This window comes from Seriola dumerili, unplaced genomic scaffold (assembly GCF_002260705.1).
Source record: "Seriola dumerili isolate Sdu_G_001 unplaced genomic scaffold, Sdu_1.0 BDQW01000138.1, whole genome shotgun sequence".
Lineage (NCBI taxonomy): Eukaryota > Metazoa > Chordata > Actinopteri > Carangiformes > Carangidae > Seriola > Seriola dumerili.
The window spans coordinates 349,389-367,593 of record NW_019174393.1 but is presented as its reverse complement, the minus strand read 5'-3'; the positions used below and the strand labels follow the sequence as shown (position 1 = coordinate 367,593).

General features: G+C 39.9%; 1 protein-coding gene across 1 annotated transcript in view; it reads left to right on the top strand.

Annotated features, from left to right (window-relative positions):
* The window catches only part of trhde (thyrotropin releasing hormone degrading enzyme), a 146,113-nt gene that overhangs the window by 102,550 nt on the left and 25,358 nt on the right, over positions 1–18,205 (top strand). Inside the window, exons 6-11 of the mRNA XM_022749080.1 lie at positions 303–416; positions 7,747–7,884; positions 8,632–8,697; positions 13,700–13,765; positions 14,335–14,513; positions 15,832–15,852. Of these exons, the coding sequence (XP_022604801.1) occupies positions 303–416; positions 7,747–7,884; positions 8,632–8,697; positions 13,700–13,765; positions 14,335–14,513; positions 15,832–15,852 (584 nt within the window). The remainder of the gene's footprint in view (positions 1–302; positions 417–7,746; positions 7,885–8,631; positions 8,698–13,699; positions 13,766–14,334; positions 14,514–15,831; positions 15,853–18,205) is intronic.

Sequence of the window (18,205 nt, the reverse complement as noted above, 5' to 3'; positions counted from 1 at the left end):
CATTGTAATAACATTTTGTGAATTTATGAGGTCACTACACAGAACAAGTCTTTCTCCAATTCAAAAACTCACTATATGGTGAATAGAGAATGATTCTGGACACAGTCAGATTTCCTCAGTGTTGAACTCTAAACTGATCTTGTCTCTGTTTGAAGTAATTTGTTTTTATTTGGACACATCTGATTTAGTTTCTTTAAACACACCATCATATAAACATTTATTCTCCTCAGTTGAAATTATTATATCTTGACAGAAAACTAAATGAAATAAGTGAATGTTTCCTCTGTGTGTGTTTTGTGCAGTGGTTTGGTGACCTGGTGACTCCGGTCTGGTGGGAGGACGTCTGGTTGAAAGAAGGTTTCGCTCATTTCTTTGAGTACGTCGGGACCGACTTCCTCTTCCCAAAGTGGAACATGGTGAGTGATGCATTTCAAGCCATGTGTTCATCAGGCTCATTGATCTTCCCACTTGTCTTTCAACTGCGAACTCATACTTTCAATAACGATGACGTTCTATTTTTAGCTGCTTCAGGAGATTCTTTTCAGTTTGATGCTGAATAAAATATTAAATATTTTTATATTATTTTTAATATGTTAAGAAAATGAAAAAAGAAAAAGGGTCAGAACTATGATATTTTCATTTTTCTTTTTTCAAAGAAAGAAAAATGAAAAAAAAAAGAATCTAGGATTAAAGGTTCCCTTATGAGCTTTCACAGCTTTCAACCACTGGTGTCTTTTTAAGCCAATGGACTGAAGATCTCAAGTAAAACAGCCAAAAATGTATAATAACTGTGTGATGCAGAAAATCCTCTTATTTGATGATAGGAGTCTGATCTTTTATTCAAGACAAACAGGAAGTGAAGCTTTCCATCCAGCATGTTCAAGTGCATTCAGATAACCTGAAGTTCTGTCTGTTACCTCATGAAATTTAAATTTTCTCTCCTCTGATGGTTTCAGGTGAGTCAAAAATTTTCAGCTCAAGGCTCCAGTCAGTCAGAAACGAATTCGATTTTTTTTTTCCAAGAGTAAAACATTGAAAAATCTCCAGATACCAAAATGCAACACGGGTAGAAAACCAAAAACCTGATGTCAAAAAAAAAAAAAAAAACAGAATTTTGAAGAAGTAAAACAAACTGGAAATTAAATCAAACTTTAAACCTGGTTGATTTTTTTTTCTGTCAGTTCTGAAGTAGAGAACCTCTCTCTGGACCGTGTTCATTGGTGTTGGTTGTACTTTGGCAGAAAATAATTCCCAGAGGAAAGTGTTGACAGAGAGGTCTGAGGATTATCCAGAGGAAGTGGGACAGTTTTTGTGAACGCTTTGAGCAGCACAAATAAGACACCATTCAGCTCCATTGTATTGAGGTGGTGGCAAAATAAAACTGAGACTGTCTGCATCGTTAGATACGGCTACAGGGAAACAGAAAAATGTTATCTTTTAATAATTTGGTTCAACTGACAACTAAGCTCAAGTAGAAGTGGAGTAAGTTATCTCAGGTGTTAGAGAAGTAAAAAACAGTTACAGCTCAACTGTGTTAGAAGATATCTTTGATAAGATGTTAAAGGCACATAAAGAATTAAAGCTCCTCCAGTGTAAAGGTCTGTGTCCATGTGTAGTGTGATTATAGATCAGGTCTAGCTTCTATATTAATACTGTGAAAGTATCAAAGCCTCAGTCCACAGAGAAATGCACACAGCCTGTATTCAGAAACTGAGCCTTAAAACCAGCCGTCAGGACTTCTGGAACTTTGTGATGTCACAACAAAGCAGTCACCAAGCCCCGCCCACCTGGACCCACCATCCAAACCTTGCAGGATTTGGTTTCTCTGAGTGTTTTTACCTGAAATATATATATATGCTCCAAAATGGCTTTTCTAAAATAAAGCTGCACAACACAACACTTGTTAGTAATATATATTCATCACTGGTTTGGCTTTGGATGTACATTAATATAAAATATCATCAGTTGTAAAAAAGGTCAGCTGCGACTCCCAAGGAGCCTTTAGGTGAGAAATAACCTAATAACCAATTCAGTCCCTATGGCACCATGTTTTTGTTAACAACTACAATGATAAAGTGTTCTGAATTAGCTATAGCTGAGACTTCCACCTGTCCAGAGCAAACAGCAGCTGAGGATCATGGGTATTGTAGTATTTACAGCTGGCCATGTGGAAAAAACTGTATTTCTCAAAAAATGAAATAATGAACATAAACCTACAGGATTGTTTCAGGAGACTTTTTTCTTTATTGAGGAACAGTGAGGATGAAAAGAAACTCTCTGTTATTGTTGTCCTAAGAAAACCCTGTATCTCCAAATTGTGTAATCTGAAGTATGACCCTTTATTCATCTCTCAGGATAAATGAATAAATCAAAAACCACATGCATTGTTTAAAAAATGTCACACAGCTTAAAGCTTAAAACAAAAAGCTCATGAAAACCCGACGATTTTGGAGATGTGGGGTTTTCAAAAGGTCTCATTCAAACCTAATGGGAATGTCTGAAACAAATATTCCCCGCTACAGATCTGTTTCTACCAGCCCTCCTTATTTCTCTTTATTGCATAAAACATTACATAACTTATTATAGCGTTTGGATGAGCAGTGAGTGTGTAAGAAGAAGAAAGTTAAAACTGGCTTTTGAGGAGGAGGGAGTCCTGACTGCGAGGTCTCCTCCTGAACTCTTCCTGCTTCCTCCACTCGCACCGATCAATATCTGATTCCTACTTTTTTCTATAAGTGTTTTCCTGCAGTTCAGCAGATAATATTCAGTGAAGATCCACAGCCAGGGAAAATCCTGCTTTATTTTATTCTGCTCAGGTTGGCAAACAAAGTGAGTCAGCTCAAAACACAGTGAAATTAGAAATGAATTCGTGCTCAGATTTGCTCAAAAACTCCCAGACCTGCGATTCCTCAGATTCCCCCTGAAACTCAGTGAAAACTTCTCTGAAACAATGAATGCTGCACAACTTTAAATTACAGCACACACCTTCTCCTTGCTGCTCTGTTTCTGCCGATGTACGCCGTGATTTACTTCCAATAGAGAATGTGTTTACACCAAAACACCTTATCTTGGGCACGCACACACCGTCTGTTATACTGAGCGACATGGCATTTTTAAATCCCTGTTACTGTGGTTCTGCACGGCTGGACGCTTTAATAGAAACAAAGTGTTTCTCCAATAACAAGCACAATGATGATAAAGCGGTCTTTTCCTGATAAAGCAATTTATTTATAATACAGGTTTTTATTTAAAAAGCCATTTCCATCAGCAGCGAGTCGCAGCACTGCAGGGGGAAGAAGAAAACACAGAAAAACAATGAAACAAATAAAAATATGACAAGGGAGGAAATACCTCGTGGACTATTTCTGCATTATAACCAACCACTTTGCCAATCAGGGTTTATTATATTATTCTTTAACTGAACTGAAGTGGGATTTAGATGCTTCACTTTAAAACATAAATTAATGAGGTCAAACAAAATCACATCAGCTTCATACAGACATAAAGAAATAGCTGCAATGTTTACTACCATATAACACAAGTATTAAAGTCAGAATACAATATTAAAATGTAAAAAAAAAAGATGCATCAATTACAGCCAAAAAGAACCTTTGGCAGAAACAGCAATTTACTTGGATCTCGTCGTCTCTGATTGTGGTCCAGCTTGATCAAAGTCTTTCCCTTAATCATAAGTGCTTTAAAGTTAATGTAACCTCTCGAGGGCTCTACCCGACCAATTTATGTCTTTAGCAGAATTACACCACTTGGTTTGGAGGAGTGTAACACTAACCTGCCTCTCTTATGTTATCAAAGGCCAAATTTAGTGTCTGTTTCTTTTCCGTCATTGTGTTCACATGATTTTCAAAACTGCTGCAAATTCTTTCTGCAAGCATTTTAATTTTAAACCAGAAATACCAATGCAATGTGTTTTTTGTTAGATGCCTGTAGATTAGACCAGCGGCTCCAAACTTTTTCCAACTCTTGGCCCATTGGAAAATCTCAAAAATGTTGGTGGCCCACATTGGACCTCATTACAACACAAGTATACGATGTGGTCCAGCGGCAAAGTGGTCGAGCCGACAACATCTTAAAAGTTCCTATCATTGGCTTATCATAGTGATAATCCATCATTAGAAAATAACTATGAAATTAGTTTATAAAGTTTTAATGCTATTAAATATAATTTTTGGACATTTTTAAGACATTTAAAAACGTTTTTTTCAAAATTATAAAAAACGAGGTATTACACTTAAATATCAATATAAACAATTCCACATATCAAACACAGGGAACTACTGTAGAAACAAAGGGCTGCCTCAAATAAACCTGTTAACTTCTCCAGTTGAGGCCCCCGTCACTGGAAATACAGCATTTGAAAACTGTTGTTGATCTGCTGTAAATGGGAAAAGTCCAACAAATGGTGTAATAACTTCATCAGTGAACTCTATCACTCACTCACTCAGTCACGGACATCTGCAGATGTAACACTGGCCCGTGGCTCGTCCAGACAAAAACAGTCATCAAATACTGGTCGTGGGTGTTATTCCCCCAATGGCCACAAGCGGAGCCCATTCCACAAAAAAAGCAACTCAAAGGACGGATTCATGCTTGATTAGAAGTTTGTTTTAAAAATAGCATTTTACAGGGATGAAGACTAAATGGTTGGTTTGGTGCCTCTTGGAGCTTTTTGCTTGGACTTCCTGGAGCTGTCTCCCACACAGTGGATGAGACTGTCTATCTGTTTATCTGCGCTGAATTCAAAGAGGGAAAAAGAAAAGTAGAAGTAGAAAAAACACAGGTCAGGGGAAAATGTCTAGCAGGAGATAACGGATGTGAAACGAATGGACCTCCAATCGAAAATATGAAATATTCATGTTAAAGAGAGCTGAGGACAACCAATATTCATCTTCTCCTTCCTTCTTATAAATGGACACTTACCCAATAAGTAAAGAGGCTGTATTAATTACACTCCATTTTCACAAGTGTGTTTGCAGTCCGTTTATCTCAAGGCTGGTTCCACCCGAGGGTTAAATGGAAATAGATAAAATTCAAATAATGTAATCTGAGAGCAGTTTATGGAAAAAATAACTAGTTTTAGGCAAACCTAGTAAATTTAACACCTGACTGATCAACAGCAAACTAATGCAAAAGAAAAAAAAATCCTGTTAAAGTTGTTTTTCTCTATTGTACATTTCTATTTTGTCACTATCTACATCTCCAAAACTTCAGACGTCCTGTTTTAAACTTTAAGCTTTGTGACACTTTCAAACAATCCAAGTGGGTTTTGAGTTCTGTATTTATCCACAAGGGAATTGAGAATTCATGCCAAGTTTTTAAATGACACTGAGATGAGGAAGAAGATGGAGGGAGAAGAGGAAGGAGAGGAAAATAGAGCGGAAGTGAAGCAGGATGGAGGGCAGAGACGGGTTCAGCAGCTGCTCCTGAACGCAGCCCTGTCTCTCCATCTGTGTGTGTTTGTGGATACACTGACTGTTGGCCTATTAGTCAACCCTCCACATGTGGGTCCATCTGGTTCATAATGACCATATGGTCCAGGTGGACCCCCCTCTGTGTCTCTCTGCAGGTGATTTAAAGTCTTTGTTAATTAGAGCTGATGTCTCATTTAGTCTGATTTTTTTGTTTGTCTCACTGAGTAATGTTGGCTTAATCCAAATGTGCCATTTAACTAATTAACTGATTGTATAATTTTTTGGCGAGGTCCCCTGATTCAGCTTCTTCGTGCGTGTGTGTGTGTGTGTGTGTGTGTGTGTGTGTGTGTTTCTGTTGACTGATGAAAACAATAGTTTATTTTTACCCAGGTATTAGCCAGATCCTTTGAAGAAGGATCAGTCTAGCTCTTGTATAAACAAACTGTTTATCTGTTGAGTTAAAGTAGAGGTCATTTACACCTGAGATTAAATAAAACTTTAACACCTTCACACCAGATATAAGACAGGTTCACTACCATTGATTGTACAGAAATCCATATTACAGATTTAAAATGTTCTCACTCAGCCATTTCTGTTTCAGTAATTCAGAATAAAATCACATCTACCAAGAAATAGATTGATCCCATTCTGTAAAATCAAAATGTTTCTGTTGCTTCTAACGTTAATTAATTATTATCTTGAGAAACTTTTGTTTAAATAGATGTAGATTCATTAAAACCATATCTACTTAATAAACAACTTTAATCCATGTATTACACACAGCCACATTGGACCAGGAATTACCCATATCCCAGCAGATACTGTTAATTTAAAAAAAAAAAAAAGGTTCCTGTTCATTCAGTTCATTAACGACTAAAACTTAATAAGCCACCAATTCCATTGCCTAACAAGATGGAGGTTCATTAAAACTAAATCTCCATAGTAAACACTGTAATCCATGAATTAAACAGAGCCACACTTCTCCGGATTTAGCCTGATCCCTGGGGTAATTTAGACAGAGCTCGTTACAGCTCAACATGTTTGTAGATGTCTATTAAAACCCTGAAACCAGAAGAGCAGAGGAAGAGAAGAGAAGAAACGAGAGAGAGAAAGACAGAAAACATAGAACCGATGCAATGAGACAAAGAATGAGGGAAGGAATTAAGGAGACGGAACAAGGAGATAAAACAAGGAGAAGATTTAATGAGGGAAACTACAGGATGAAACTGGGCTAAGGCAAAGAATGGAAGAATGAAGAGTGGAAAGAAGATGATGAAGCAATAAGAGAAATTACAAGGAGAGTAAATGGATGACAAAAAATTACAATCACAGATTAAACAGACAAATTAGAAAACTAAACCTTTATTTACTGATCCGACTGTTCAATTAAATCAGAATTTGTTTATTGACTTTGTTTTCAAAACTTAATTATTTAACTGGATTCTGTTGAATGCTGAACAGGAAGAAAACAAACTCTGGATTCCAAAAATCACACACTTACATTATAGGGACCCAACGACTTATATCCACATTATGAGGACCTAACCTTATGTACTTACATTATAGGGACCTGACCTTATGTACTTACATTATAGGGACCTAATCCTATGTACTTACATTATAGGGACCTGACCTTATGTACTTACATTATAGGGACCTAATCCTATGTACTTACATTATAGGGACCTGACCTTATGTACTTACATTATAGGGACCTAATCCTATGTACTTACATTATAGGGACCTGACCTTATGTACTTACATTATAGGGACCTAATCCTATGTACTTACATTATAGGGACCTGACCTTATGTACTTACATTATAGGGACCTAATCCTATGTACTTACATTATAGGGACCTGACCTTATGTACTTACATTATAGGGACCTAATCCTATGTACTTACATTATAGGGACCTGACCTTATGTACTTACATTATAGGGACCTAATCCTATGTACTTACATTATAGGGACCTGACCTTATGTACTTACATTATAGGGACCTAATCCTATGTACTTACATTATAGGGCCCTGACCTTATGCACTTACATTATAGGGACCTAACCCTATGTACTTACATTATGAGGACCTGACCTTATGTACTGACATTATAGGGACCTGACCTCATGTACTTACTTTACCTACTAACGAACACCTGGTTCCATCTGGTGAAGATGTGTTTTTCATGGTTAGAGTAAGGTTCAAGATTGGTTAAGGGTCGGTTGTAGAGGTAGTGGTTGATGGTCATGGTCAGCCTCCAGAGAATGTGCAGTGTCTCCATTAGTGACCAAAAAACACCTGTTTGTGTTTTTAGGAGAAGCAACGCTTCCTGACTGACGTCCTCCATGAGGTGATGCTATTGGACGGCCTAAGCTCCTCCCACCCGATCTCCCAGGAGGTGGAACAAGCGACGGACATCAACCGAGTCTTCGACTGGATCGCCTACAAGAAGGTAAGCACCTGTTCATGCCAGGACATTAATGTACCCACATGAATTCATTAATCCCATGAAAGACAGTGCTCTCAGTGACATGATGACTGCTTGATGACGAGGTTTTGATCTTCTGTGGCTGAGCAACACGTTAGTATTGATCCTACGAAAACACGTCAGCTCGCTCTGGCCTATTGAGCATTAGCTCCCCTGATCCTACAGCAGTAGTCCCTGAGAAACCCAGGGGCTCTGTTGTTATAGATATTCTGACTCACGCTGAGATGTAGTCATCCCTCAGAGGCAGCCACCTGAGATGGTGGAATAGCTGTTTACTCATGTGTGCTCTTGAGTTTCAATCCAACACAGCTCTGTCTGTAGTTTCATTTGAAGTGTTTTTCCCCAGACGAACAGATTCAGGAGTCAAAACAACTCGCAACAAGAGAGTTTGCCAGCGATCTCAAAGTCTTTATCAGTCAAAGTAGCTTTTTTAACCAAGAAAAACACTGGTTCTAGCCAGCAGCAATGATCGACCAAGATAGCTAGTCAAGCCAGCTCGGTCGTAAGCACAATTTATTCAATGGATGTATTTGTACCATCAACTCCTGTCTCATAACTGTCCACATGCCAGATGTGTCCTCAATCAAACAGAGTAGGGTTATACAGAACTGTGAAGTGAGATTCAGCTGATTTGATCACCATATTCCCTCAAATGTTGATGTTCTCACCTGCTGATGAATCTCAACGTGTGCTTCTCCATGCTGTCTGCAGGGGGCAGCGCTGATCCGGATGCTGGCTAACGTGATGGGACAGCCGCTGTTCCAGAAAGGTCTCAACGTAAGTTCGTGTTTTTCCTGCGGGTCCAGCTGTGTATACAGAGGTTTATATATCTGAGGACAGCAGGGGCAGCTGGCTTTTGGTTTTTTAAAATTTGTCCCAAGCACAATATGGAAGGAGTCAGGCCGAGGCTGGGAGCTTAATGTGTGTGTGTGTGTGCTTCGCCATAGTTTGGCTAAACCCTGACTGTTTGGAACGCGCTGAGCATACAGATGGGCAGCAAATAAGTGGATTTGGCTGCAGGGGCAGTTTGAGAGGAAGTTTTGCTTCTTTTTCTCTGCTGTAAAACCATGTCACTGGTTACAACTCAATCCAATGCAACTGACCTGAATTCAACTAGAATAAAGCTGCAGGTCCTGTAAAAAAAAAAAGGGGGGGAAAAAAAGGACCAAATGCAAACTTTTTAGAGCAATTTCTAAACCTACAGAGGTTAAATTTGTAATATTAAAATGATTGATTTTGGGTATCCAGGACGGAAGCCAACTTTCAAAGCCTTCTCCATGTTGCCAGAAATGTAAAAGATAAAATATACTCCATAAAAAATCTATAGAATCCTGCCCCTTGCCTCAAAAGAAACACCAAGTCAGTAGTAGTTACATGTGTGTGTGCAGTGTGACAGCAGCCAAACATGAAATAATAAAACCTCAGTTTAATGAGGCACCATAAGTTTCTGTTTGTTTTTACTTCTCCTACAGTTTGTTCAGGGACAAGTTCAAAGAAAAGATTCAATAAATTGATCTGTGGTGGCGAAGGGCGGCGCTGGCTGCTGTACAAAGTGATGAAACATGGATCAGAGTGAGGGACAAGAACTCTTTCATACAACTCCCAGCGTCGTCTGTTAACGGCTCCATGATAATTGAATATTGAAAGTGTTTCAAGTTTCACTCACAAATTAGTTTTTATTGACTTCACCCACTTACAGCACACAGTAGTTAACATTAGTGGTGTTAATGACTGTGTTGCATTATTTATCACTAAGCTGTTGTGTGGCTGCTAACTGGCTCTCTGATGGTTCACACTGGTTAATGTTAACGACTCAGAAACATCAGGGGAGCGAAAAGTGAAGATGAACTTGGTGATGTTAAAGCTCCTCCAGTGTAAAGGTCTGTGTCCATGTGTAGTTTGATTATAGATCAGCTCTAGCTTCTATATTAATACTGTGAAAGTATCAAAGCCTCAGTCCACAGAGAAATGCACACAGCCTGTATTCAGAAACTGAGCCTTAAAACCAGCCGTCAGGACTTCTGGAACTTTGTGATGTCACAACAACCCCTGACCTAGTGGCGTTCCTAGAGTCCGGTGAGGTCCCAGACAAAAGATTGGCATGGGGCCCCTCCAATCAGCATTCATCACCATTCTGTAATAAATAATCTGACACCAGTGCAAAATTTACGAAATATAAACATTTTTTTTATTCCAAATGTTCATTTTAGTTACATTTTTTAAATATGAATATGAAGAGAAAAAAAAAAGTTCAGTTGGACAAATACGTGAATGAGCGACCTAACGACCAATCACCAATCCACGTCGTGTTTATTCTAAATGGGGCCCCTTTAGGGGGGTCTCCTACTGAGATGTCATTGCAAATCATCCATTAGTTGTTTAAGGAGGTTTAAAGTTTAAGTTTTTCTGAGTGTTTTGTCTGAAATCTGCTGTATTTTTATTGGATCACTCAGAGAACAGTCAGCCAATCAGAAGAGAGGCTGATTCTGATTGGCTCACCGACATGTTGTTACTAGAGCTGCAGAGAGAAGCCTGAGAGAGGAGATGTGAAACTACACTGAGATGGTTTTTGGTTCTTAAAACCACAAATACATCTTCTTATGGATCAACACTTCAAAATAAAAGACAGAAGAAGAAGAAAATATTGGACCTTTTTAAAAGTTTTTTTTTCCAGCAACAAAACATTTTTTTTTATCCACAAAACTGCAAGAGTTCATTTTTCAGTGACTGTGAAAATAATGTCATATGATGTCAGGTGAAAGTGGGTTAAATATAATAGTTTTATTCTGAATACAGTTGTGAAAAATGTGTATGAATGTGCCACTCATACTCTCACACACATCGGCACACTGTGTCCTGGTTTTTCCTGCAGGAACTCTCGGTGACCTGGAACACACTGAGAACCAGATTCTATATAGAAACACTGCTGATCCAGCAGCAGAACACACAGACTATACCTGTGAGTGTGTGTCTATATACAACATGCTGAACGTTACAACAACACACAACCTGATAAAAACAGTCCTCAGCTGCATGAAAAAAATATTTTCTCTTCATATAAAAGAGACTTTCACAGACGTAAACTCATTCCCAGGGAAGCTTTACGCTCTAATCAGATGTTTAGAGAAAAATATGACACCGAAAAAAACCACACAAAACCGACTTCAGCGACACTCGGAGGAGTCTCATTCTGACAATTTGCGGTGTGACAGGTGCCTCAGCCCAAATAATCTAGCCTCGACTCGACTCCATGAAGGTTTTCATTGCATCTGCAGCATCGTCTCTCTCACTCCTCTGACAGTCTGTGGTTTTACATGCTTGTGTTTTTAAAACGGCTCAGATTCAGTTTAGTAGCTAAAGACCTCACGTGGATTTAACAAAGTGTTGCTCTCAGTTTTAGTGGTTTTCAAAATGCTTCTTCGTCAAATTGCTGTTATTTTTAATTTGTCTTTAAAAGCTTTAAACCTAAAGTTGTGTGTAATTTCTATTTTAATATCATTCATTTTAAATGCAGGAAATAGAGTTCACTTGTATTCTATAAGATAAACAGTTTTGCCATTTTGAACTTCCATACATGAATTATATGTACATATAAAATAAAAACACATATATTGATATATGAGTCCCGCCCATACAAATATGTACATAATATATATCCATCTCAAGGTCTGTCAATACATGATATTATATATATGATACTAATATTTTATACAGGGTCCAAATGTCTGAGATATACATATTTAAAATTAATAAGAAATGAATAATAAGTAATAAATGTTTTTATTAACTTACATATATAAATTAAATATTTATTGTTAACATATATCCTCGCAACATGTTTTACCTCGTAAAAATGAATCATATAGTTTTAATTACATTCATATACAACTTTTACAACGAGTATTTCACGTATGTTGTATCTTCATATATCCAGAGGATGTAAATGTGATAATAATATATCACCTCACATGTGACATATATGTCATATATTCAGTTTCTGTATGGAGAGGAACCAACACAATAAAATAAATGAACACGTTAGAAACACACCGAGGAAGCAGGAAGTGTTTGTTGTGTTGACAGAGGATGAAGGTCGAGGTTCCCATCATCCTCGTCAGTATCGCTCTCCGAACCTGAAACCTGTGTGAGTGTGTGTGTGTGTGTGTGTGGTGTTTTATCTCTGTTCATGTCAGCTTTAGCCAAGGTGACAGATTCTAACTTATCAAAGCAACACACACACACACACACTCACACTCACAGTTTGTTGTTATCATGTGTGTCATCTTGTTCCAATGAAGAGCTTCTTCTTTGCCTTATCATCCTCCATACACACGACGACAACTGAATGAGGAACACACACACACACACACACACACACACACAGGACAGGGGAAAGCTCCCCTCTCTCTTGTAGCAGCAGATTAGAGCTCTTTCTCTGCAGGTGTTCTGTGTTATCTCGTGCTACTTTCCTGCCTTTTTCTTGTTTTATTACAAACTGAAACATCCACCCGCCTCCCTCGGCTTCCACGCTTCCCGACTCTCTGCGGTGGGAATGAGTTTTTCCTCCTGATACCGGAGACAGACAGAGATCAAACCAGACACAACTGTCACCGACGAATTACAGGTTGTGAAGGGAGCCACCACACCACTAAGCCCCTTTTGAACTGGGAGATTCTCTCCAGAAGCTTCTTTCTGACTCTTCGCTTTGTTCATTACTTTAGAAAATATAACGTGGAGTTTTGAAGCCGGAGCGGGGATCGAGTCCAAAGCCCTTCAGAGTCGACACAGGAGCTAACCCCGACCCTGCTGCTGCTCGTGTCACTGAGACTTCATGTTCGTTCTTCAAACAACAGTTACACACTGTTTCTTTTCAGGTTCACATTCATTGTTATGTCTTAGTTTTACAGATTAAAGCTCCATATTTTCCGCTTTTATTTTGAAGTGTTGATCCATCAGAAGATATAAAAACCATCTCAGTGTAGTTTTACATCTCCTCTCTCAGGCTTCTCTCTGGAGCTCTAGTAACAACAGGTCGGTGAGCCAATCAGAAGAGAGGCTCAGAGCCTCCTCTCTTCTGATTGGCTGACTGTTTTCTGACTGATCCAATAAAAATATAGAGAAACCAAATCCTGCAAGGTTTGGATGGTGGGTCCAGGTGGGCGGGGCTTGGTGACTGCTTTGTTGTGACATCACAAAGTTCCAGAAGTCCTGACGGCTGGTTTTAAGGCTCAGTTTCTGAATACAGGCTGTGTGCATTTCTCTGTGGACTGAGGCTTTGATACTTTCACAGTATTAATATAGAAGCTAGACCTGATCTATAATCACACTACACTTGCTTCCTTCACCTCTCTGCCAGCCTGGGTGATGATTGGCCCGAAGTCACATGACCACATGCCCAAAACATCTTTGTAGCAGCCTCATTGGCTGGTGTGTATATTTTGTGTGTGGTGTGTTTGTGTGCTGACCCTGATGAAGACCAGAGGCTGAGAGTCGTTGCTCCAACAATAAGTAACGATGCTTTTATTCATATTTAAAGCACAAGATGTAAAATCTTAATCAGTGACTAAAACTAAAACTCGTTCATGGACCTCGACATGAAAATTTAATCTCAGCTTCATTTGGCTTCTTCCAAGATACAAGTAGTCACAGAACTGGGCGCTGTTCAGGTGCAATGCATGATGGTAGTTGGTGAGGAAAGTCAAGATGTGTTGGACACAGCTACCTGGTGATGTCATTTCCTGTCACATGGTGTGTTTCAGCTGTTTTCTGTTGATTTCAGGATTATCTGCTGAGTCACATGTACAGCAACGCAGCCAGAGACGACCTGTGGAGCAAACTGTCTCAGGTAACTATTACCCTCCCCCTTCCTCCTCCTCCTCCTCCCGCCTCTCACCCTGCGGTGTTGCTGCCTTGCTCCACAGCGGGGATTGAAACCTGTAACTCCTCCTCGTCTGGCTCTGCAGGGAGCAAACAGCCAGACTGACTGAGGCTGTTAATTATTTAACGAAGCTGTCTCTAATGAAGACCGGAGAGACGCCCGCGAAGACTCGGCTTGATGAGACACAGACGGTGAAAGTCTTGTTGCCGTGGTAACGCGACTGACAGGTGGAGGCGAGGCTTGTTTGCCTGTTTGTCCTACACACAGGAAGCTTCCTCTTCAATTAGATTCATCTTCGTTACTGAGACTGATCTGTAATTAGCCTCCAGCTAATCAGATTTTTAATTACCTGAAGTCGGTAATCGTCCTCTAATCAACTGATTTTGGCCTAAATATCAATGAAGCTTCTACAAGGTTATTGATGAGTTATTAGGATTGATAATGAGCTCATTAGTACTGTAAATAATCACTGATTAATTAGTGTAAATTGGTCGTTATTGATTATTGATTACTCATATTTCGTGTGTCATGTGCAGGCCATGCGTTCAGAGGGGCGGGACATCAACATTGGAGAGATGATGGACAGGTGGACTCTACAAATGGGCTACCCTGTCGTCACCATCAGCAAGAACCAATCAGAGCAGCTCCCTACTCATTACATCACTGTCAGCCAGGAGCACTTCCTGTACGCACAGGAAGTCAGGAGCAACAACAGGTTAGTATCAAACTGATGAAGATGTTTCCTGGAGTTGTTCCTGTTTTGTATATTTGTATCTGTTTTGTTAAATTGAGCCGGTGGATTCAGGATGTAACTGGAGACAGAAGGCCGGGTCCCAGCTCTTCCTCCTCCTCCTCCTCCTCCTCCTCCTCCTTCTTCTTCTTCTTCTTCTTCCGCTCAGGAATCAGAGCTTTAGTGAAGTTTATAGGAATATGAAGCCGTGCTGTCAGAGGACGACCCCTGACCCTTTGGTTTGCTGCAGCCCTCAGGACAAACTTAACATTTTGGCCCCCGCTGATCGTCAGGCTTGATGAACACTTCCTCTGAACATCGCAGCCTCCTGGGACGAGAGCCGGACTTCGGTCCGTTAGTTTTGTTTCGTCGTCAGTTCTTCGCAGCTGAGAGGATCCTCCTGGAGACTCTTTGTCTCACGCCTCACTGAGCTTTAAGTTTGTCCTCTCAGTGATCGCGCTGAAGAAGCACTTCTCCGGCGTTTCTTCACATTCTTTACCACCTTTACATCATTTATATTTCATTTATATTTGATTCGCACAATGTTTTATTCACATGCTTCACAACCTCTGGAGTTTATTCTCTTCGCTGTTTTATCGACCCACTTTTTCCTCCATCAATATTTCATCACCTTCTTTCCTTTTTTTTTCTTTCTTTTTTTTTATTTTTACCTGTTGTTCACTTCTTATCTTTCCTCCTTTCTTTCTGTCTGTCATGTTTTTCTACTGTAACTGACATTTACATTCAGTCTGACCTACTCAGCTCCTCACCAAAAGTTTCTTTACCTGTTTTGTTTTTGTCTTCCTCTCTTCGTCTCTTCTTCTTTCATCTTTCTGTGTTTCGCTTGAGCTCCTCTGCGCACAGTCGCTCCCGAGGTCTTGTCAGCTGATGAACTGAAGCTGTTTGTTGTAGGTGAAGTCGAACGCTTCTTTCTTTTTTTTTTTTTTTGCTCTTGTTTTGGTCCCACGGGGCTGCGTTCAGACACGCTCGCTGGTCCCGAGGCGTTCGCCAAAAAACAAAAAACTGTTGTGCTTTTAGCAGAAACCGCCGTCACGGCTGAGCGGCAGCGGCAGCGAATTGAATCAGAGGCAGACGCTGATGTTTGATCCCATGGAGCTGCGTTCAGAAGCACAGCAGTGTCCCAGTGTTACACGCTGTTGACTTAAACTACTGGAAAACACAGGATTCTTAGAAATACACGGAAATATACAGGAATAAACTGAAATACCAGTGAACAACCAGTTCTATCTGAGGCGTGTCGACACTTCAGCTGTTGTTGTCGGCCGACGTGCGAGCGGCTCAGTCCGAAATCCTTGAATAAGTGGTTGAATGACTCACAGCTACGTGCCTCTCTGCAGGAAAAATACAACGTCCTTCAGCCTCTATGGTTTTGTTGTGAAGGACGTTGTTGCTTTTTGTCAAGCAGTTACTGCACCGGCTGTAGATACTGTGCGTCCAAGGCTTTTGATACTGTCGAGTATAAACATACAACTACTGCTCTCAGACAGAGAGGGAGGTACGGAAGCCTTGAGGGACGAGTGAGAAACGTCAATGAATATAACAGGATCAAAAACCCCCCGGCCCTTTATACGGTCTAATCTGACGTCCTGTAGCTTCTCTAGCTGAAACATTTTGCCGGAGAAACAGAGGAAAGACTTGACAGTAACAAGTCTTGTGTATACATAAACACTTGTTTTCTATCTGAGCAGTGTTTACTCTTACGCTGATGACAACATGTTGTACATCAGGTTACAGTCTACCTTTAACAACCTCCAGACGTCTTTTAATAAAACAAAGTCCTCATCCCCAGCTGATGTTGACTGTCGTGACATCTGAGGTCATTTATCTGACTTGACGCAGCGCCCCCTCTGGTGACCCACACATACAAAATATGAGTTCAACCTTAAATTTAAAGCTTGTTGTAACCTACAGAATGTTCGAAATGTTTGATGTTCTCGATCTAACGGATACGGTCCAGCATTGTTAGTTGAAGACAGAACCCTCCGCACTACCTAATTATAGATAGAGATATCCTGTTTGCTCAAACTGCTGCTGCCACGTAAACATCTGGACTCTTCACCAGATGTGCCGTTTGTTTGAGTCATTACTGCAGTTAGCTGCTGCGCTCATCTAAGGAGCTAATAACCATGACAACAGATCAGAGAGGAGGTTTCGTTTTAACTGGGGGAGGACTGGTTTCCAGTAGCATGCACGTCAGAGATCTTGACCTCAGTGCGACTTCCTGAAGCTTAAACTCACTGCCAAACTATTCCTGAGAGCCAATCAACTGTCTCTAAGTTTGTGACAGCCAATCACTTGTTAGTAGGTGCCTGACAAAGAGTCACAACTCTCTCAAAGAAAAAGTTGGAAAAGAAGCTTTTTACTCAAATAATAAGGAACTTTTCTAACTTGTTGTTGACTTTACAGTGTTAAGGTGACATTTTAAAGAACATAGCTTATTTATTTTTCTGTCAGACATTTTACATTCATCTCCTCTTCCACATCCCCGGCTGTTTGAGACCTTTCAAATTTGTGTCTTTTATTTTCCCACCATCAAACAGCCGACACAGCGAGGGGAAGACACGCTTTTTAAAGAACTGAGCCGACACAGAGCGAGACAAGGAGAAACCAGAGGACGGCGCGAGCTAACGATAAGGTCGAGCTAATGATACTGAAAATAAATCAAACAGGATCTCAGTCTGAAACACGGCTCGTCTCTGTGATAGCGGAACAGATGCTCCGTCAGCTGACAGGTAAACAGAGACGTGATTGGAGGAAGAGCGGCTTCCTGTTTGATTTAATGAGCTTTAAAGCTAAACGGGACAGTGATAAATTATTGATGACTCCACCTGGGAACAGTTGAAAGGAAGTAAAGTTTATTTATATACGGCTTCACCTTTCTGCAGCAGATCACAGAAATCAAAAATAGAATAATAATTAAATACGTAACAAATATAAATAAAACAGATACAAACATAATAAGAGAAGAAAAAATAAATGAATAAAATAAGAAAAAAACACATGAAACATATAATAATATATATTAATTCATTCAGTGTCACTTACACTTCCAATCATATCATTATCTCATGATTAAACTTTTATATCACAGAAAAAAGACCATTCAGAACTTGCTTTAGAATTTCTTCAGTATGACAGTGAAAGGCGTCTGTACATACGGCACATGTGAACACTGCAAACAGGAAGTCATGATGGATCATTTGGCATATTTTTTAATGTTGCTTGGTTCTGAAATAGACCTGTATGTTAGTGTTATTATTAGTAGCATGTTTCCTTGTGTTAGATCAGAGGAAACATCTTCAACTTCCTCCATTTTCACACAGACGCCCACATTTACATCGAGCTGGTAAAAAACTAAAAAAGTTTAAATACAAAGATGGGATTTAAATCATAGAAGGACCAGAGAGTTCAGAGGAAACCAGTCAGTGATTAGTGGCTGTGATTATTAGTGCGGTGGGAGGGAGAGTTACTCAGGTAGCTGCTGCTGTCAGGAGGAAAATCACAGACCAGAGCAGCTGATATTAAAATCAAACCGTCTCCCAAAAGAGAAGCGGAGCGTCGAGCGCCGATCGTCATTCTCCACCCTGCGTGTCTGTGGGGTCCGGTCATCACCTGGCTCTTCTCAGGGATTCTGATCGTAGGTCGGGGTGGGGGGT